The sequence below is a fragment of the Mya arenaria genome, chromosome 13, assembly GCF_026914265.1.
Source record: "Mya arenaria isolate MELC-2E11 chromosome 13, ASM2691426v1".
NCBI lineage: Eukaryota > Metazoa > Mollusca > Bivalvia > Myida > Myidae > Mya > Mya arenaria.
Genome location: NC_069134.1, coordinates 32,668,994 through 32,692,110, shown reverse-complemented (window position 1 = coordinate 32,692,110; position 23,117 = coordinate 32,668,994). Strand labels below are relative to the sequence as shown.

The 23,117-nt window shown below is 36.4% G+C and overlaps 2 protein-coding genes and 2 long non-coding RNA genes across 5 annotated transcripts in view; 1 reads left to right on the top strand and 3 right to left on the bottom strand.

Moving 5' to 3' along the window:
- Positions 1 to 23,117, bottom strand: part of LOC128212891 (helicase with zinc finger domain 2-like) — a 376,344-nt gene that overhangs the window by 31,304 nt on the left and 321,923 nt on the right. The window lies entirely within an intron of this gene.
- On the top strand, positions 4,058 to 6,039 carry LOC128212897 (ctenidin-3-like). The gene is made up of 4 exons (XM_052918290.1): positions 4,058 to 4,178; positions 4,880 to 5,101; positions 5,356 to 5,652; positions 5,920 to 6,039. Exons 2-4 carry the CDS (start codon positions 4,885 to 4,887, stop codon positions 5,925 to 5,927), a joined length of 522 nt encoding a protein of 173 aa, XP_052774250.1. The 5' UTR covers positions 4,058 to 4,178; positions 4,880 to 4,884; the 3' UTR covers positions 5,928 to 6,039.
- Positions 13,914 to 15,470, bottom strand: LOC128212898 (uncharacterized). The gene is made up of 4 exons (XR_008257632.1): positions 15,399 to 15,470; positions 14,767 to 14,961; positions 14,203 to 14,301; positions 13,914 to 14,006 (listed from the first exon to the last, which is right to left on the bottom strand). It is a non-coding gene; the product is annotated as an uncharacterized LOC128212898 (long non-coding RNA).
- On the bottom strand, positions 18,388 to 21,939 carry LOC128212899 (uncharacterized). Of its 2 annotated transcripts, none has more exons than XR_008257633.1 (4): positions 21,887 to 21,939; positions 19,814 to 20,026; positions 19,052 to 19,168; positions 18,388 to 18,477 (listed from the first exon to the last, which is right to left on the bottom strand). It is a non-coding gene; the product is annotated as an uncharacterized LOC128212899 (long non-coding RNA). The 2 variants fall into 2 exon arrangements; XR_008257634.1 differs by lacking the exon at positions 21,887 to 21,939 and adding an exon at positions 20,119 to 20,198.

Here is a 23,117-nt window from a genome sequence, read left to right as displayed (position 1 = left end):
TCTGTCTGTCTGTCTGTCTTGTAGTCGGTCAGTCTGACTGTCAGTCTGACTGTCATGTCTGTATGTCTGTCTGTTTGTCTTATAATTGAAAACAATAAACAGTAATTGAACAATTCTTTATTGCTTTGGTAAATGTAGAATTAGTTCTGATCTATGCGAGTGTTGCATACAAGTTAGCCTTGAACTCCAAAACAGAAATCTTTATTGAAAGTGAACATGTAATAATTGCAATTGAATTGTAAAGTGTGTATCTAATTACATATATATTTAACTGTACTCAGTGAACTTACTCCTGGTGAAATAACATTACAATGTAATCTTAATCAATAACTTGAAATAACAGTTATGTGGCTGAATACTTTAAAGGGGCTGTCTCACGTATGATAAAATAGCGAAAAAAAGGAGAAAATTGTCGAATATTGACATAAACTTGGCATCGATGTGTACAATGCATTGAAACTTACTAACTGAAGTACCACATAGCTTACGATTTATTTAAGTTTAGCAGTTTTTCGTATTTTTCCATTAAAAAATATTACTGGGTATGTCTACCAGGTAGAATTCATTCCTTATGCGTGATTAGCTAGTCGGTGTTATCACATGATGTTACCGAGGTAGTTGAGCTTAATTATGTCACCCGATTAGAATAAGACTTTGCAGCTCAGTGAGTAAGACGCTGGACTTCAATTTTGGCGACGCGGGTTCGAACCCGGTATCCGACACAATTTTTTATTTACATTTTGGTACTTTTTTACAATTATGATATCAAAGCGTAACACATTCTATTATTTTTGGTGCCAATCTGTGACACAGTCCCTTCAAAGATGCAATATTTCTCCTAAGTAAGTCTAATACAATTGTTTAAATATACCAGAAAGGATGAATAAATGTCGAAAACAATGAAGGATACCGAGTTTAATTTTAAAGAAATGTGCAGAAAAAAAAGGTATTTCTACCTTATTAGACGCTAGTAGATCGCAGTAAATCTTTTAGCATTCACCAATCATTTAATATTTTTGAGTTTTCAGCTATTAAATACACAACTACAATATTGTTATCAGTTATTAATATTTTCCATAAATGCATTATTTAGTAAGTAGTTGAGGGTTTATCAATCAAAATTTATGTTTGTTATACATGTGTATGTATTGATTTTAAATAAGAGTGTCACTTTAATATTACTGCGATTTTATGTATTGCGTTATCAAATATCAAACATGAAATATTTCAACAGTGAAGGGGTTTATTGAATGTTGTATAAATTAGTTTGCATCGTTTTATTGTAGAGAAGATTGTTTTGATACAAAACTATCCAAACTCAAGAAAAGTGATTGAACCATTACATTGCCTTTAATATCTCAACATGTACATTTTAAAGTATGGTTGCCCAATGGTATTAAGTTATCGATGTGCTGAAAATACAGATGGTTATCATTTACAGAACAGTTTGAGTATCATAAATACAGGGAATATATATATATATATATATCTATTACACACGGGAGTGTTATAAAGAACAGGGGCATCATAACCACGGGGTAACCATGCAGGGATGCAGGAGTACCATGCAGGAGTACCATACAGGAGTACCGTGCAAGAGTACCATGCAGGACTATCATGCAAGAGTACCATACAGGACTATCATGCAAGAGTACCACGAATGATTACCAAACCAGAGTCCCATGCAGGGATACCATACAAGAATACCATGCAGTAGTTCTATACAAGAGTACCATGCAAGAGTACCAGTCATGAGTACCATGCAATAGTACCATACAGGAGTACCGTGTAAGAGTAACATGCAGGAGTATCATACAAGAGTATCATGAATAATTACCATACCAGAGTACCATGCAGGGATACCATACAAAAATACCATGCAGTAGTTCTATACAAGAGTACCATGAAGGAGTACCATGCAGGAGTATCATGAATGATTACCATACCAGAGTACAATGTAGGGGTACCATACAACAATACCATGCAGTAGTTCGATACAAAAGTACCATGAAAGAGTACCATGCAGGAGTACCATGAAGGAGTACCATGCAAAAGTATCACGCCGTAGTACCAAACAAGAGTAACATTTAGGAGTTTAATACAAGGAATACCATACAGGAGTAATATACAGATTTACTGTGCAGGAGTTTTATACAAGAGTATCATGGACGAGTACCATAAAAGAGTGCCATGCAGGAGTATAATGCACTAGTACTATGCATGATTACCAAACAGAATACCATACAGAATCACGTGCAGGAGTACCAAACCAGAGTATCGTGCAGGGGTACCATGCAGAAAAACCATGCTGGAGTACCATGCAGGAGTACATGCATGATTAACATACAGGATTACCATGCAGCAGTACCATGAAGGAGTAACATGCAAGAGAAGCGTGCATGCTGGAGTACCATGCAGGAGTACATGCAGGATTACCAAACAGGAATACCATACATAATTACCTGCATGAGTACCAAACCAGAGTATCGTGCAGGGTCACCATGCAGGGGTACCATGCAGAAGAACCATTCAAGAGTACCAAGCAGAAGTACATGCATGATCAACATACAGGAGTATCATGCAGGAGTACCATGAAGTAGTAACATGCAAGAGTAGCATGCATGAGTAACATACAAGATAACCATGCAGGAGAACTATGCAGTGGTACCATGCAGAAATAACACGCAGGAGTACATGCATGATTAACATGCAGGAGTACCATGCAGGAGTACCATGAAGGAGTACCATGCAAGAGTAACATGCAGGGGTACCATACAAGATTACCATACAGAAGAACATGCAGGAGTACTATGCAGTTTTACCATGGATGAGTACATTGCAGGATTACCATCAAGGAGTACCACGCAGGAGTACCATGTAGTAATACCATGCAGTAATACAATGCATGAGTACCATGATGAAGTTCCTGCAAGAGTACCATGTACGTGTACATGCAGGAGTACCATGTACGAGTACATGCAGGAGTACCATGTACGATTACATGCAGGAGTAACATATTGGGGTACCACGAAAGAGTACCATGCATGAGTACCATAAATAAGTACCTGCAGAAGAACCATGCAGGAATACAGCCATGGTTAACATACACGTGTACCATGAAGGAGTACCGTGCAGAGGTATCATGCAAAAGTTCCATGCAGGAGTACCATGCAGGGGTACCATGCAGGAGTACCATGCAGGAGTGCCATGCAGGAGTTCCATGCTGGTTTACCATTCTGGAGTACCATGCAGGAGTACCACGAAGGAATACCATGCTGGAGAACCATGCATGAATATCATAAAGAAATACCTGCCTGAGTACCATGCAGTAGTACCATGAATAATTTCCATGCTGGAGTACATGCATGAATACAATGCAGAAATACATGCAGGAGTGCCATGCATGAGTACATGTATGAGTGCCATGCAAGAGTACCGTGCATGAGTACTATAAAGAAGAAAATGCAGGAGTACCATACAGGAGAACATACAGCAGTACCATAGAAGACTACCATGCAGAGAACTTGTAGGTTTATCATGCATGACAACCATAAAGAAGTCCCTGCAGGATTATCTGGCAGAAAAACATGCAGGAGTGCCATGCAGGAGTACCATGCATGAGTACATACAGGAGTACCATAAAAGACTACCATGCAGGCGTACTTGTAGGAATATCATGCAGGAATACCATGCAGACGATGATACCTGAGGCTATTACCCATAAGCTTGACTCTCCTTTTTAGCGGTTCCCCTTTGGAATTAGGTTGACTGGAGTTTGATTACCCCATTTGAAAGCTTTGTGATTGCTACTCCTAACCTTGACTTTGAAAATTGTACAAACAACTAAATATAAGAAAGAAGTGTGATGTGAAATACTGCAAGCATATTTGCTATTTAATACTGTTGAATTTGTTTTTGCACTAGACTTCCTGCGATGTCAATCGAAGTCATCCACGTGTCGGCCTGTTTTTAAGAAAATGTGGTTTCGGCGTCAAACTTGTCACTGAGAATTTTGTGGTTTTCGATCGATATATCTAGGACTGAAAACACATCAGTATGACGCTAGTTCCTGTTGGTTTACACATATGTCGACGCACCAGAAGCTCCAGGCGATTGTCTTTGGTATAAATTCCCCGTGCGCAAGTGGCCGCCCACAGGTGTGTGGATTGGAGGAAAAGGTACGTATTTGTATGTTTTCTTTTCTTAGCGAAATCTGTACAAATTGTTATCTTACCACCAGCTAATTATTTTTACTTCAGAGCTTTACATGTATGATTTTTTTACTTCATTAATTGGATATTATTTTGCATCAGCGGTCATCCTCGGTACTCGAATACGCAATGCTTCGTCATGGGCTTTCAAAGAGTTAGCATACTCTGTATCATGGTTGCCGACGGTTGAATTTGTCCAAACGCTGGCAGGAAATTTAATTCCATCATCTGTTGAGGGCAGGTTGACTGTGTTTGCCTTCTCTTCACTGTCAATAGAGAGTCACAATTCCGCAGGGACTGCTTTTTGCACGGAACATTTTCTTAGCGGTTTTTCGTATTTAAAGTTACAATTTTACTCACTAACGATCAGATCCCGCTTCTGTAAGGTGGTAATATGTGTATGTGTGTTCTGTGCTAATTGCAAGAAATTGACAAATGGTCACGGCAAAATGAAGATATCTGCCCAACGACTATTCTGGTTTAGCTTTGTTTCGGCTGTGTTTTACTCTTACGACGCAAAAAATTGACAAATGGTCACGACAAAATGAAGACATCTGCCCAAGGACTATTCTGGTTCAGCTTTGTTTCGGCTGTGTTTTACTCTTACGACGCATCGCATATGAAACCAAAGTTTGAAGCGCTTACCTGAAACAAACGTTCATTTACAGCCAAGATGAAGTTGTTAGCACTTGTACTGTTCTGCGTCGCCAATGTGGCCATTGTCCTCGCCAACTACAAGTACGGCGGTGGCATGAGTTCGATGGGCTATGGAGGATACGGAGGTTATGGAGGATACGGTGGTGGTGGTGTAGGGTTTGGCGGATACGGCGGCGGAGGATACGGCGGCGGCGGCGGAGGTTTCGGTGGCATCTTCTCAATGCTGATCTACCGTGAGTGATGTTAAGTATTGTAACTTGTTCCATTCACAATCGTTAATCCAATAAAATTAAATCTTTCTACCTTTCTTACGACATGTGCTTAAAACGTTTTTTTTCTATAATCAGTTGAATTAATATATTGGAAGACCCCTTCATGAAAACATAGTTATAAGCTTATCGGCAAAGAAACATTGTTTTGTTTTCTTTAAAGGGTCAAATACGATTTTTATATTGCTATTCATGCTATGACCCTCCTTCCATTTTAGTGTTCGTGTTCATCATTATCATCCGAGTACTGTTTAGCGGCATTGGTGGCGGCATAGGTGGTGGTATTGGTGGTGGCGGAGGCGGCAGTAGCTATGGTGGCGGTGGTAGCGGAGGCGGCAGTAGCTATGGTGGCGGCAGTAAACACGGTGGCGGCAGTAGCTATGGTGGCGGCAGTAGCTATGGTGGCGACAGTAGCTATGGTGGCGGCAGTAGCTATGGTGGCGGCAGTAGCTATGGTGGCGGCAGTAGTTATGGTGGCAACAGTGGAGGTCATGGCGATGTCTGGAGTAACGACGGTAATATGAAATAAATAAACAAAAAAACCGAAAAAAGATATGTGTACTATTTTAATAATTGTTTAAGTTTGACAGTTGCATAACTACATGTTAATATAGTTCAGAAATGAGACCACGTTGATATGAATGTAAAACTATCCACCTCAGTTTTCAATCGAAGGAGTTTACCTTTGACACTTGTAAAAATCTATGCAAAATTAATCGATTAATTGTATTTCAGGAATGTTCGAAATGTAGCTGGGTATTTAGAGAGTATTTATTTTGCAGGATATTGAACGTTTACGACATAACGGATAAACGGATTCACATTCTGATTGATGGACACACGAATTATGCTGTAACATTTTATGTGTTACCTGTTTTTAAATAAAGTTTTTGAAGCATCTATATGACTGTCGTGTTATATTTGAATTTCTGTGGTTTCAAACACACAAATAGCTGATTGTCGTAGTCAGGCGCGTAGCTGCCTTTACGCAAGTACGCGGCTAAATTCACATGATTCTGACATAAAAAATAGCCAAAGTTGCAGTATGCGTACTTGACTTCATGTTCCTAACACTGTCCATTTTCCAGTATTAAAAAATCACCTCAGAACGCGCAGAATGCATCATATTGCACCATGTTTGTCAAACTTTTCTGAGAGGGCATGCCCTCGAACCCCTCTAGCACAATTATGAATCCACATGAATAGAGGGCTAGCTATGGCCCTGGTAGTGGGATAACTGAATCATTCAAAAATTATAAATGTATTGCTAATTTAGCCAACCCAAAACTGCGAAAAAAGAGCCTGATCAGGGGTCAAAATAATGTAGTAAATATACCCATATAAATTCCACTTAAACAAAACGAACTGATTAACCATGTAGCTTTCTAGTGAAAATTGGCAGGCCTGGTATTTTACAAGGGCGTATCTAAAGCATTGTGATCTGTATATCCCTCCAATTGATTGAGGTGTGAACTTATGACGGTCGTTTATTATCTTACTTTTAGCTATTAGGTGATAGTGGTCGGCCTTGCCACCTGCTGTAGAATACAGGACCGGTTCCAGGATTTGATGTTAGAGGGGGCGTAACGTAGGGGCGTAACATTTTGACTTGCGCTCCTTTCTCAGAAGCAAAAATAATTTGGTTTTAAGTGTTGAGGGGGGGGGGGGTGTACTCCCCCCAAGAAAAAAAATAACAATTTCTACTCCGAAATGGTGCATTATGGGCGTATTTCTTTACTGTTGTTCTCCTATGTTGAAAAAAAGAAGGAAACTTGCCCCCCCCCCCCCCCCCCCGTATCCGTTAGTGGAATTCCCGAGCATTCTTAACACAAACATTGAGGCGATTTTAACCTGTGAAATAAAACACGTGTTTACAGTATATAGAGTTTGAAGCATTTGCTATTTCTTGGAAACACAAAATGTATTTGTACTTGAGTATTTCCATGAATGTCCCTAGGAGTACACGCCCCTTGCTGACGATGAATTAGTAATGGCCGCCACCAAGCCGAAATGGAGAACTTTTTGATACTACTTGTACTGTGCGAATGTAGCCAACCAAGCCCTAGTTGGCGCCATCGGTCAGGCATATATGAGAAAGATATGTTTGCTTTTGTATAGTTCTGAACTAACTACATTCCTGGGCGATACTACCCCTCTGTAGGAAATAAGCTATGATCATGTTAAATTGATCTCATGAATTCACATATTAGGCCTATAAATTATAATCGGTTCGGGTTACCCGACCCTACCTACGAATTTGGGGCCGACTGTATCGTTTCGTTTAATGAAACGTTTAAATTTTTTGAAGCTTTATACAGAAGATAACTTCAACACCATTCTCCAATGAAGACAAATGCATTCTTATATAAAATCTAATTAAAAAAGCCTGCCTACCTGTTTTTAAAAAGGATGTAACCCTAACCAAACCATACTATTTTGGCCTTAATACAAGTAAATCATGTGATCGATACACTAACAAGGGAAGGGTTTGCTTGGTGTATGGATAAAGATGTCCAAAACTGACACATGTTGTCGTAGCTTCGAAATCGATGGGAACAACAGTTGATCTTGTCATTTTAATGTCCAAAATATATATTTTCAAATAATTTTAAATACATTAGCCAACTGAGTGTTCGCCACAACGAATCGTTATTTGATTGAAAATTTAATATACATTATTTGAATTGCCCATTGGCTATCAACACTTACACTTAATAATCAATATCAAGTAAATAATTTCAAGCTTTTGAAAATCCAATCTTGATTTGTATTTGTTTGAGAATAAAGAGTATTTGAATTGACATGTCCATTTGCGGAATCTTAACTAAAATGATTAATTAACTTAAATTCGTCGGGTGAGGGTTCCTAGAGCCATTTAGTATTTTTTATTAATCCAACGACTGACCAGCGTCCACTTTGATCTCGCGAAAGCGGGATTGACAATCAAAAGTGCGACATAAGATTTTGGATCAAATAAACTTTCGGTAATCTGTAGAAATGATCAATATTGGAGTTTGCTGCAATATGACTGATACACTTTAATTTTCTGGCTTTATATTAAAAAATCATTAAGTCGTTTTCCTCACAAACTTATATTCGAACTAAAAGTAAAGTATAATACCAATAAATTTAACAGAACAAAACAAACCAGAACAACTTAGAACAAATTGTATTACCCGTGGAGTCTTTTGCATTTCTTATACATAATTTATAAATGTATTAACATTACAATGATAAAATATAATGATTTTTTTACTGACATTTACAACCAACCGTTCGCTCAGGGTCAGGCTTCTAATAACGGGTCGTTTCATCAAGAAACCAAAGCGTCATTTTGATACCTGGAAGGATTTATACGGTGCAGCCTTTGGCCGTTTTCAAATAGCAACATTGATTGAACGTAAATTTAAGATTCGGAACTAAGTGTTTTGATTGGCCTGTATATTTAGCTTACCAATAAGCTGAATGGAATCACTGAGGCATGTCTAAGGACAAGAATAATATAAAAATTGAATTCTAGTCAAGTTCTAGTGTTTTTCATCCATATTTCACTACACTGCGTACGGAAGAACTGTCATTTTTTTAGTTTCAGTGTACCAGGTATTACCCTATTGAATCCCGAGTACCCATTAATAATCCACTGAACCCCATGTTCGAAAACGGATCGGGTGATTCGCCACTGATTTGTACGTCAAACTGTAACTGTAACAGTAAATGTTTGAAGTAATCTAAAAAACACAAAGAAACTTATTCCTATTGACAATTATGTTGTATTTCGATGCCAGGTGACTCTATATAATTTTGATAAAGACATAGATATTTGCTTGCTGATCACTTATACATAAATAAAGGTAACCCATTTACCCATTCACCATTAGGATTCAACTATGTGCTAAACGACTTTAAATTAATTGCTAGATTTTCTCCTTCCCGCCACCCCACCCCCTTTTTGTTTCGCCGCCCCTTAAATTTTATTGTCTCAAATAGAAATGTTGAACTAGGTATCGTGGCCCATCTAAAATCCATGTATTTACTCCCTTATGCAATAATAGAGAATGCAACTTTACCTGTAGCATTTATTCTACTTACGATGGCTGGATTACCTTTAATGGCCAAAATGACATCTTACATAAACTTATTACAAATTGTATATTTAGTCATCGGATGTTTTAAAGGGACTGTGCACCAGATTGGTACCCAAAAAAGTTTTTTTCTGTAACGAATCTCCGGACAATTATTTAATAAAATGTTTTACGCGTTGATATCATAATTGTAAAAAAGAATACCAAAATTAAAAAAAAAAGTGTGGCGAAGACCGGGTTCGAACCTGTGTCGCCAAAATTGCAGTCTAGCGTCGTATCTGCTGAGCTACTCTAATCGGGTGATATAATTAAGCTATACACCTAACTCGGTAATATCACGTGATAACATCGACTAGCCAATCACGCATAAGGAATGAATTCTACTAGGTAGACATACCCGGTAATCTTTTTTAATGGAACAATACGAAAACACCGCGAAAAATAAATCAATTGTACACATCGATACCAAGATTATGTCAGTTTTCGACAATTTTCTTTTTTTCGCAATTTCATCATACGGAGTGCAGTCCCTTTAAATTCAGTATAATAGGCCATATCGATTCCCGATCGAAAACAACAACATTCATATAATAAACGATCTTGCCGAATATTTTCAATTTCCTTTTATTATAATTCCGACTACAAACCACATGTTTCATTTTTTGAACTAGTATTCTTGGCATTTGATATCAGAGAATGATGCATTCTGTATGATTCCCATAATCAACACACTTAAATACAAGTTTTATTTGAGCTGATTATGCAGTGGAAATCTGTCTGACAATTAAGAACGGACTAAGTAGGACCAGGTGTCTTTATTCTACATAGGATGTCACTCATTTTGCAATTTTTTTCCGGGTTTCTTCTTTCAGGATAGCTAGAAAGGTTTTCGTACTAAGGGTTGACGCTTTATGCACCAGTTAATTGTAACCACGGCCCCAGGTCCGGAGGGATACCGGGGATAGCCGGGGAAATGGGCGTGATTTTACCCCGCAGTGCCGTGCAAATGGGGTGGTTTTGTCTTCGCACCAAAAAAAGCGGAAAAGGGCAATACCTAGGGTCCATGGGGTGTGAGGGCATTTGGCGGTGATTTTACCAGCAGTTCGTCCCCGCAGGACGGGGATTTTACCCGCGCTTGGCTGGACCGAATGTCAGCCATACACGTGAATCATGATTATATTACTCATCCTGTCGCATTATGGGGCATATAGGTATATTTAGTAAAAATATCAATAATGACGTCAATGCTTATATAAAATTTTCCTAACCACGGGGCTTTTCAAATACACCGTCTGAATGGCGTCTTAAATTAAATAAAACATATCAAATCGGAGACATGGTGGTTGGCAAATATTTTAATAGATTTCCATTAAATATCAGCCAGTTACTCTAGGATATCACAACCCTACCAGTCCGGTTTATTCGGCTAAGAAAAACAAACAAACATATACAGTATGCTTTAAGATTTTTTTCACGATTCTAAGACAGCTACGAACAAGTCCATGTGCGTCCGCTGAAAACAGAAAATACAATTTTATGAAACCTATTTCAGAAACAGGGCTACACTCAACCAATAAATGCAATGCTGTATTTCAATATAAGACGGTACACTGTACAAGTTGGATAGGTACGATTAGATTTATCGACAGGGTTAACATCGACGAAGAGAAAATGAAAACTTATAGTCACTTTGTTATTAAATCCGTGTACCAATTTTCTATTAAAATTGTAATTACACAACGTGAAAGCAAACATTATCTTTAAACACAGTCATCAGGGGCCGTAGCAACTGACAGTTTAAAGTCTCTCTCTCAGTAAAATCATTTCTTTTCATCAATTGACAAATAATCCTCTTTATTTCGTTCCGTCCTCAAAATAAAAATATATGTAAATAATTGTAAAATATAATTATTTTTTTCCATCATCAATGCATCGTTGGAAGGTACATTATAATGAAATGAAGATTTTCAATTTGGGTCTTAAGTCTTAAATCGCAAGTCTGGGCTCAGGGCCCGTATTTACGAACGTCTTTAGTCTGAGAATTTGAGTTTTGAATTTTTAATTAAAAAAACATTAATAAAAATATTTTGCTCAGGTTTAACTAATATTTGTAAAATTAGTCACGTATAACATATATAGTTTTCGTTTCTTATCAATACTTTACTGATAAATATTATCGATTTACATGTATATTATAGATATTAAAAACAACATCAAAGATTAAAGTTTGAGTCTTGCGTCGTTCTGTCTACGGTGCGATACGCCCTCGGGAAAAACTTCCGTTAAAACATAAACCATAACGTCAAACGCAGTTACAAATATACTGAATTGAAAATATACTTGAATTTAATAGATTTGCGCAGTAAGTTGAGTATTAAAAGATAATATGATATTAGTTCTGATGTATAAGATAATAACATATAAGGCAGGGTTGTCCATCTACTACATCTTGCTCCTAATGAAATGGTAATGATTTGTCAAGAAGTAATTTTCAAACAGACCTACACATGTCATGTCCAACTTGTGAAGTAAAGCTGCAAGACTGGGATAATACTAATATCAGGACCGTGTTTTCACAACACAAGCCAAGTAGCCAGACATTCAAATATAAACACAGGTTAGAGCAGGGGCGGCTCTAGGATTGGAAGTTAGAGCGGGCGTAACTTAGGGGCGTAAGTCTTTGAGTTGCGTCCCTCCCTCAGAACCGGAAGATATGTGGTTTACAGAGTTGGTTTGGGGTTCTCCCCCCCAAAATACTTTAACATTTTCTATTCCGAAATGGTGCATTTTGGGCAAATTATATTACTTTTTCCCCTATATCGAATTAAAAGTAGTGAGGGCGCCGGGTGAGTCGCTAGTGTAGAGGACTTAATTTAAGGGCTCAAACGATACTGAACGAGCGTGATAGATATACAAACATCACCTGGACCAACCACGCTCCAAAATAACTTTAAGACAATGTATGATTAAAATAATTTGAAAAAAAAATCCAGAAAAAAAACGCACTTGCATAAACCAGATCTTTGTTCTTAAGAAAGAGCAAAGCAAGGGGACGTTAGATTTAGCTGAATTCGACTATCTGTATCCGATAGACGAATAAGCTTGAGATATGGTATAACATGTCTCAATAATCTGATTGCTAGCTGATTATTATGCCGGAGATTCATCATACATGATGTTGTTTGTATATTTGTTCCCAAAGGAACTTGCTCATGATTTTGGATATTGTTTTCACGACTATGCATTTGAAAACACTCTTTTTATAATATATAATAATTTTACTCTTTGATACCGAAATTGCAGAACGTAATACAATCAAAGTATAAAAATCTATTTTGGTTTTAGAGAGGTGCGAATCCACGCCGGTAAAGACAAGACCGCCCCCACCCCGAAAAACAACTAAATCTTAACCACGAGGACTTATACAACACTTGATGGATAGTTTGACCTTTTTGTAAATCAACCAATCACGCTACAGCGACGCGCCGAATCTCGTTAGTAATGGTATTCAAAATTGTGGTCTTCGAAGACGATTTTTGAGTAAATATCAACATTTGCTGAAGGGTTCCATCTGTCAGTCTCTTAGTTTTAGCACTCGAAATGATTTCCCACACTTTATTTCATCATTAAAAGAGCATTGTACAAGACATGAGAGAGCCCATTCAACTGAAATCAGACGAAAATGACATAATAAAGATTATCATATATTTTTTAAAGACCAAACAAATAACTCATTTGTTACACCATTTTCGGAAGAACATAATAGCTCATTTCTTTCAAAAAACCCTTTTAATTGATTCCAAAATTATGGGGTCACAAGGCATCTGAAATGCACGTATTTGTTTATCAGAAACCGTCAAGGTACAGTAAAGCCCCTTTAAAGTGATCCCCAGACACTATCCGGTGTTTGTTAAAGTGTATATATGTGCCTTACACCGTTAAACCCCAGGGGCAATATTCAATAGAATTATTTTCCTTATCCTGAGATATACCTCAGTGTTTCCATTTAGTCGAGTGGCAAATTATCTGTACCGTCCAATCAATTCCACACATTCCTTAAACTGTACCTTTAAAGAATGAACGGTGATGTGACTGTAAACGTGTGTGTCCTTGTATTCGTGTTTCAAAGACCATTCCAAGTCGGTATACTCTATCATTTATGGGTAAAACAAGTTTGACGCGTAAGTGATCTGTTTGTGTCTATGTTTGTGCTGTTTACACGTTGGTGTTTGAGCGCTTGCCGTGTCCCTCTAAACAGAGTTGATATTCGATTTTAGACTTCTAGGCTTGACCCTGTATTTTTCATTTTAGTATTAGTTATTATTCTTTACAAAAAGGTGGTAATACTTCAGGGATCAATCACACAAGACCTTCTGAAAAAAGAATGATCAGTATTTGGGGTTCTGGGCCCAATTTCTCGAAACTTCTTAAGTCCCTTATAACAGGATTAAGCTAATCTCACTATTTGTGTTGTTCTATAAAATGTGTTATATTTACTTCTTCAAGAATTTTGAGAAATTATGTAGGAACAATCTGTATGATTATCAGAATTAACAATTTTTCATTTATCAAAATCCATTTTCAGTATGTATTCTGGCTAATTGAAATAAGCGACTTAAGCCTGTTAAGCTTAAGAAGTTTCGAGAAATTGGGGCCTGATTTGGTAAATCGAGCAAAAACAGTACAAGTAAATGCATGCTTCAACATTTATTCAAAATCAAGTTTTTACAACTTTTAAACAAATTTGATTCAATGCGTTGGTCCAGTCCAAGTCAGTCCGGTAAAATCTGAAAAACAAAACACATACATTTTTATGAAATAAAAATACTATTAATATGTCGTCAATAAGCGAACCGATGAGCATTTAACTTGCACTTTTATTTTTACTTTACGTTTTAACAAAGTGAGTTTATTATCTTCTTGTTTAAACGTGCTTGAGGTCCTCTTTTTGTAATTTTATTGTAAAATACACATCAGTTAAACCTCATCTGTCGATTATCTAATAGCTGTTGCTGTTGCTTCCCCCTCCAATTCCAAGTGCTCCACCGAACAGCACCCGGATGATTATGATGAACACAAACACTGAAATAAATGAAACATTATTTATACATACATACTATAAGTCCTTGAATACACTTATGTATTAATTTTTCACTCTCTATCGCCAGAGACAGTGCGAGAACATTTATTTTATAATTAGGTCAATCTTACACGCTTATATAATGAATGGTTTTTTGAAAACGATTCAAAACCGGTTTAATTTCGTTCCCGGATCACAACTCTTCATACTACAGAACGACATCAGCTAGAGATCCTAAACTGTATCATACGCGATACTGATGCCAAATATTAATTTCAAGGAGCGGTGATGTTTATGTGTCAAACATACATACGTTTAATTTTCAAACATAGGAAACGTACTAATAGCCGCAAAACCATATTTTATCCAGGGTTTAAATGTATTTCATATCAGTTTATAACAGTAATCGTAAACAAATTCATGAGTTTGAACTGTAGGTATATATTTTTAAAGCGCAAAATACTCACGGAAGATGAGTATGCCGAAGATACTTCCGAATCCCCCGCCGCCACCGCCACCTCCGCCGAACCCGTAGCCGCCGTAACCATACCCTCCATAGCCGCCAACGTTATAACCGCCGCCCTGTACGGAGTTGCTAAGGAACAAGATTGCACTCAGCACACTCAACAGTCCAAGCACTACCAAACGCATGGTTGTTATTTCTAAGATAATGAAAAGATATGAACAATTAAAATATAAGCTAGTCTACGTTTTAAATCCTCTTTTCCAGTATAGCATTTATACAAAACAAATCGTAACTAAATAGAGTATGATGCCAACATACGAAATGATGCGGTCTAATTTGCGTAACTAATTGGGTTGTCAACGAAACTTGTGTAATTTTAGAATGCTGTGTACAATTTTCCATTGAAATATTTAAATGAAGTTACTGAGTTAATATATTATGATAAAATTGGCGTTGATCTTTTCGCTATCATTCAGTTATTCCGAATTGATATTTCAGTTTTGAATTAGTAATTCAATATACACATTCAATAAATTGACAATTAATGCTCTGTGAAACACAGACTAATATCATACTCTGAATTATTATTTAAATTTAAATCTTATTTTCATAAAAATGGTTAAGTGTTTTTACCTTCTTTGCTTATCCTCGGCAATATCGAAAATGCGCGCTGAATTGGAGGGAGCTACACGTGCTATATATTTGATATGCCCGCAGGAAAACTGGTGGGGATCAGTAATTTTGCTGCGGATTTCCTTCAAAACATAAACACACCTAAAACGTACACGTAGATTTCCACAGGAAGTGTCAAGAAAAATATTTGAACCACAAATCTCATAAATTGACTGACGCAACAGTAAAGGTGTTGATTTAAAACTGATGTCAATATCTGAACAAATTTGGAAGATTGATCAATTTCATTATTAAGAGTCCAACGTCCTTTTAGCAAAATCAACACAGTCAATTCTTATTATTTAAAAAAATACATAAATAAAATGATATAGCAATATCATAAAATTTCATAAATAATATATTTTACCAGTTGAAATATTAATCATTGTCAATAATACAATTACACATAACAAAAAGTTACTGCAATCCATTGGTATTATTAATTGGATGATGAAGTTTAAATTTACGAGAAGCAGCAACCTGTTCTGTCTACAAATACCTTCAGCCTCCATAGCCAACGGGAAATTACAGTATCGATATTGAAGTCAGAGCATTTCACGAACCCAACACAATATATGATAATAAAAATTCCACTTGTGGACCAAACATTAAACAACGTAAGAAGAAATTTTAAGAAAAACAACAACATTGATTGAACGTTACCACTTTATAATGTGACCACGTCTTGTGAAAGAGTACATAAATTCGGTGAAAATGTAACAAAAAAGAGGATCACGTAGATCCAGAATACTCAGCAAGATTTTTATTGTTGCATAAGTCAATTTATCATTCACCTGCCAAACTTATAAAAATGGAAAGTACCCATGGTCTGATATGGTAAAACCATGTTTTGATTCACTGACATGTGTTATAAAAACGAACGAGGCACGTAGTAACTTCCAAATTGGTGTTATCTGCCCTTAACGCTTGTCGATACCCAATACTACTTGAGGTAAATGTTTGCCGATGGCACTGCTCATTTGCAGACATACAGGCTCGGACTCACACTCAAAGAAATTGAAAGTCTGCGTGTTTTTGCAAACACGGTTTAACAATTGAGACTTGAAGCATTGTGACCGTACGTAATCACGACCCCAGACTTAAGTCCTACATCCTAAGTCCAGTTTTGTGTGGCCAAAAAACACCATATGACCAGACTAAGAGCGAAACCAGCAAGAACTACGCGCGGCAGTCATTAGGTGGTCAAATGGACTAGTGGGCAAGGTGTCCCCTGTATGGCGAGCGTCCTCTTATTCGTTTAAAGATGACGAAGGAAACAGATTCGAGAGTGATTAATATCAGTTTTTCATATATCTTCTCAATCGATATTAAATAGAGGATAAACAAAACAAACAAAAATTAGCTCGTTTAATGATTAATATTGGGGTTACCAAGTTGAAGTATGAAAAAAGTTTCATACACAACATCAACTTCATTTTCTGCAAGTATTTTACATAGGTAATAATTTGGAAAATATTAGCTATTATATGTCGCTTTTTAATAATGTTTTCTTTATTTGTTTCCAGTTTTAGTACAATGATGCTTTTTATTATGAAACTCTATGAGTCTCACAGTTTTAAACCTTTTATTGTGTAAGGCAGACTGATGTGTGATGCTCATAGTTTCAAACAATGACTGCATCGAATCTTTGAAAAGTTTTTGCATTAGGTGCTCTGAATTGTATTCCTCCGTCTGCAGATAGAGTTGGGATCTCTAATCATTGAAGTACTTGGGGTATTCTTATACGTTTATTATTATTTGTTTTAGTATTAAGTTTCCTGAAGTTAATGCATTCGTTGATAAGATCGACCTTTTACGTTTTTTTCATTATAAGTATTGTTGGGATAAGAGTGAGGTTTGTCTACGTAAACTGGTTTAAACCTCCAGTAAATTAACATTTTACTGACCGTTCCAAGGCGATACCTAACAATCGTGGATAAACATACCTAGTTTTTTTATATATAGTATATATGCACTGTGCTGTTGGTGGAGTTTTGTGCTGTTCTTCCCTTGTTTCTTGTTTGTGATGTTTTGTTTTTGTGTGTTCTATTTCTTTGGCGTTTACCCAGTGCCATTAAACCGGGTTAATGTTTAAACTTCTTGCTACTGAGCTTGATTCTGTAGTTTTTCACATATATTGGTATGATGCGTGTGTGGTCAGTTTGTGGTTTGTACAATTGGTCTTCTCGTTCAGTGTCGTTTGGACCTAAAAAGAGGTTGTATTTCATATTTTGTCTAATGGGCTTTTCACTGTAATTTTTTTATATTATTGAAGAACATTGCATTTGGGGAACGTATTTTGTTTTTTCACAATAAGATAATTTTAAGTATGTGCACACTGTTTATGTACTATGTTCTGGGAGTGACATCCTTCAGTAACACAATCTTGAAAATAACCGTATACACATATGTTAGGATTCATAAGGACTTATATAAACACTGTGATCGAAGAACTGTTTGTGACGCTTGATTCTCCCTTGGTTTATCATAACTTATTTTAGATCGACGGCTGAGATCTGATATGAGTCATACTCAAGTCCATTTCCGGGATAGAAAAAAGAACCGTGTTCGTTTTGAGAGGCCATAAATAATTATGACTACTGGGGATTGAACCAACATCCTCTTAGTTTAGAGGCGGACAATTTTACCTCTATACCTATCTCACTTGAAAACTCACTATTATTGTGATAAACGTACCAAAGATCATGCTAACAATTGCATCGATGAGGCAGATAAGGTAACTATACTTCAATTAAACATGCCCGGTAGCATCAAAAACCTTAAGACTTGTCGAAAAGCATCTCGGCTATTTAGACAAGATCGTATAAAAAGAACATTTGCGAACAACATATGACAACATATTTAAATATTGCCTGTAACTATCAATAATATGTATTGAATCATAATTTGGCTTATGGCATTGACAATATCAATACAAGTTAAATAAAGATATGTTTCAACATTTATTGAAAATCGAATTTTACAACTGATTAACAACTGCTAAACAAGGTAGGTCAATGCCCTGTCCGTCCGATGTTATCTGAAAATACAGAATACGAAATGAAAAGAATTAAACGGTTTAAATAAAAAAAATACTTAAATTAACTTCATTCTATAATTTAAAAGCTACACATATTTGTTTATGATTGTTTTTGAAATAGTTAACTTTAAAAGTATCAAAACTCTTTACAAGATGAATTATACACACTTTCTACCAAAGTAAAGAATGGGCTTAGTTTGGAATAAGGGGCTATGGATTGTTCGAGATATTGGAGCCTTGAACAATTTCACTATTTTCAAAGGAACCAAGAACAAATTACCTTACAGATCTCAAAGTTAGTTTTACGTGCTAAAGATTCTTTAATCATTCATTGTTATTCGTTATGAACATTGAACAGTCATTTATATTTTGTTTTGCTTTTGGTGGTGTGTGTAAGAATATTGTGTTTATACGTTTGTGTCTTTTCATAGTCGTTTCGTCCCCTTTTTGTGCCTTTAAACAGGGTTAACTTTTGATTGTCCGACTACTGGGCTTGTCTTTTCAGTCAGATGGTATGATTCGTTATTATCTACTTATTTTGAAAGTATTTTTATTTTCATTGTAAAAATGTTACCAGTTAAACTTCATCCGTCGATTTTCTAATAGCTGTTGCCCTTTCCGCCTCCGCCGACTCCACCTATACCAAGTCCTCCACCGAACAGCAGACGGATGATTATGATGAAAACAAAAACTGAAATAAAAAAAGAATAATATCTACATTAAAGAAATATATTTCCTTCAATTTTGGGTCTTTTATCACACACATGTGGCCATCTCACGTGGCCAAGACATAGTTGCAAAACCGAAAGGTTTATGAAACAGGGCTATATTGTTTTAGCAGATTTAATAAATGCTAATCATGTGCACAGTCTAAGGTTTGTACAGGGTTGCACACACGTCACACAAATATACCACAAAGTACCGTTGCACCTTAATCAGCGTTATGTATTTGCGTTCATTTATAGAACGTTATAACATTTGAACGTTTTAATGTTGAATGTAGATGGAGATACAGTAGGGATGAATTTTGAAACGGAGTTTTGTTTTATCACATACAACCATCCTCCTTTTCTGCAGCTTTTGATAAAACTCGAACCAAACAATGAGACATGATTTAATATCCAAATGTCATTATATAATTCTAGGATAAGGTGCAGTAGTACAATAGGTACGAGCCTCTCATTTGGAAGATGGTGGTATCGAATTATACATAATTTTCACCAAACAGACACCAGTATAAGTTCCGACGAAAGCACTATCGGTATGTAGTTGTTTGCACGTTCGAGCTTAAATAAATTGACAAGAACTCAAACCCAACGAAACGTAAATTACTCACGGTAAATGAGCATCGAGATGATCCCACCGCCACCGAATCCACCGCCTCCGCCACCGCCGCCGTATCCGTAGCCGCCATATCCAACACCTCCGTATCCACCTCCGTAGCCTCCGTATGAGCTCATTTTATAGGCGGTTGTGGAGCAACCAAGAAATATGGCTACGCCCAACACGCCGACAATTCCGAGCACCAACAAACGCATGATTGTTCAATCTAAAAGGGTACAAGAAAACAAAAGGAAAACTAACCTTGTTTTTAATTTCAGATTTTGAATAATAAATGTCAATACAAAATATATGTCTTACCCTTTTAGCTGCTCACAACTTCAAAATGTCGCACTGTCTAGTTAGCAATATATTTTATACGTGAATAGCTTAACTGGTAGGCCTGGGGACCATTAGTTTGGATACTCACTTCCTTAAATTGAAGACGTGGACCAAATATATTCGCACACGTTGCTTACCACAGGAAGTGTGAATTAAACTGCTTCATTTGCAAAAACACCAAATAAATATATTTTATTATGCGTTGGAAGTGATGTGGGAAACGTTTTCACAAAATCTTAATGATAAAGGGGATACAAATATTACCCTAGCCATATCCTACCCTTACCCTACACCTTACCTTTTCTCAAAATCAAATCCCTGAAATACTCGATTTCGTTTTTTCATATAACACTAACGTTATTTAGTAGGGATTTATGCTTGTGTTGATATATGCTTTATAACTTATAAGTAAATCAAGACAACTGTCATTCAGGTAATATGTTATTGTCATTCTATTTCAAACCGAAACAAAAGGAAATCTTAGACTAGGTCAAATGTCATGAAACCATTAATGAAGCAATAGAAGTCTATTATTTACGGGTTGGGTGGCAAAACGAAAACCATTTTATTTAGTTGCACAACGAAAGAAAACAAAACAACATTCTTTAACGTAGCGTAGTCTGAAGTTCATACAGGGCGGTACTAAGTGTCCACTTACCATCTCTTCTCACCCCTAAGATAGAGGTAAGGACAATTATTGTGCTTTATTATCAATAGATAAAAATAATTTGATGCACCAACCAATCAAACAACATTTATTAAACTGGCGATTGTTGTAACATGCGAATAGTAACCACTTTTACGATATTTGATTATTAACTTAAAAGTCAGATAGGATAAAGCAAGTTGAGTTATTTCAATACCCAAATTGGTTATGCTAGACGTGTTTACTAAATCACAAATACACGTTACAGTTTTCCAAATATATGTAGATATACAAACATGGTCACACATGAATTTAAATATCAAGGTTATTTGACAAACATGGTCTATTTCTAGGAATAAAGATTCAATATTTGCTTGCCTCAGGTTTCAAACTTTAGATCGCTTGCAAATGGCTGTGTATTAATTTGTGGTTTTGATGTATGCAATAAACGCTTAATTAAAGTGCTCATCCTTTTTGACATTATTGACATACACATTTTATATGAAACTGAAGGCAATGTTATAAACTAAAAAAACAGGTCAAGTGACAGCCTTGCCCAATGCTTATATAAACTGTTAGGTCAACTTACAAACTAAGGACGACATGTCCAGTGGCAGTCCAATATCGGGACCGTTAAATCATATTGCACACTAAGAACACCAGGTCCAGTGGCAACCAATGTTTATCCGTAAGGTTTTGTTACATACCAAGGTCAGCGAGTTTCGTGGTAGCCATGTCCAATGTACATCCGAACTATGAGGTCATGTTGCATACCGATGATAACAGGTCCAGTGGCGGTCTTATACGTTTTTTTTATCTGAACCTTAAGAACACTTTAAATACTTATGACACCGGGTTCAGCTGCAGTCTTGTTTATATTTATATGAACCGTAAGATCTTACATACTCAGTTCAACAGGTCTGAACCGTAGTGCTTGTTACACATACGCAGATCAACCTGTCCAGTGGCAACCATGTCCAATGATTATCTCAACCGTACAGGATGTTACATACCCATGAAAACAGGCTCCGTTGTCCGACTTACATTTATCTAGTAGCAGCCTTGGCCTGTTTATTTAAACAGTAAGGTCATGTAACTTACTTAGGTAAACATGTCCAGTGGCACTTTGAAAATGATGAAATATTCAAATGTAGCACACAACTAAAGGGGGATCAGCCCAGCCTTTGAAAGTAGTAATACTCAAACAGTTTACACCCTTGTATTTATACAATACATAAAGGGAAAAGGGCCAAGCTTTTGAAGTAAGTGGGTACTGAAACAGTTGATACCCTTGTATTTATACAATAAATAAAGGAAAATGAGCCAAGCTTTTGAAGTAAGAGGATACTGAAACAGTTCACACCCTTGTATTAATACAAATGAGCCAAGCCTTTAAAGTCAGTGCTACTGAAACAGTGCATACCCTTGTATTTATACAATATGTAAAGGGAAGTAAGCCAAGCTTTTAAATTAGTGGATACTGAAACAGTTCATACCCTTGTATTTATACAATATATAAAGGGAAGTTAGCCAAGCTTTTGAAGTAAGTGGCTACCAAAACAGTTCACACACTTGTAGTTCCACAATAATTATATAACGCGAAATGAGCCAAGCTTTTAAAGTTAGTGGATACTGAAACAGTTCATACCCTTGTATTTATACAATATATAAAGGGAAGTAAGCCATTTTTTAAAGTAAATATTTTCTGAAACAGTTCATACCCTTGTATTTATGAAGTTTCTTAACATTTAATACCTTTGACGCATACACCTGTTACACCTGTTACCAATGCTACTATGTCTATTTACGAATACTGAAAACAGATATATACGACATATTGTGTGAGTAAGATTGTTATAGTACTTGGCGATTTACCATCTCTTTGACCCGATAGTGCTCAGAATTAAATATCACATAGAAAACGCTTTTGAGTTTTTTTATATTAAAATTTGATTAAGTCTTTTGAGACGAAACTATCTAAAACCAAGTTGGAGATGGATTAAAACATTTGAAACATGTATATTATCAACATTTATTTACATATGATTTAATAACTGCTTATTATGTTGTTTCCTTAGAGTTTGTCACTTTTAGTGTACTCGAACTTGATAATTATTCCGACATCCAAGAATTCTACATAATACAGAGACCATATGCCTGGGGCAATTTTCATCAAAAGGTATAATGATAACTGGCAGAGAAATCTTTGGCAGATGATTCCGAAATATGAGAAACGCATATTCAAAGGTATTTTTAGCTTGTTGTGTCGGTGTTTCTGCTCAAGGCGTCATGTTTAAATAATATTCTGTGCAAAACGCTGATACCATTTGGT

Excerpts from the sequence above, each read along its gene's own strand:
- LOC128212897 (XM_052918290.1), top strand. The coding sequence starts at position 4,885 with ATGAAGTTGTTAGCACTTGTACTGTTCTGCGTCGCCAATGTGGCCATT. Across the intron at positions 5,102-5,355 it reads CTTCTCAATGCTGATCTACC|TGTTCGTGTTCATCATTATC; the intron begins GTGAGTGATGTT and ends CTTCCATTTTAG.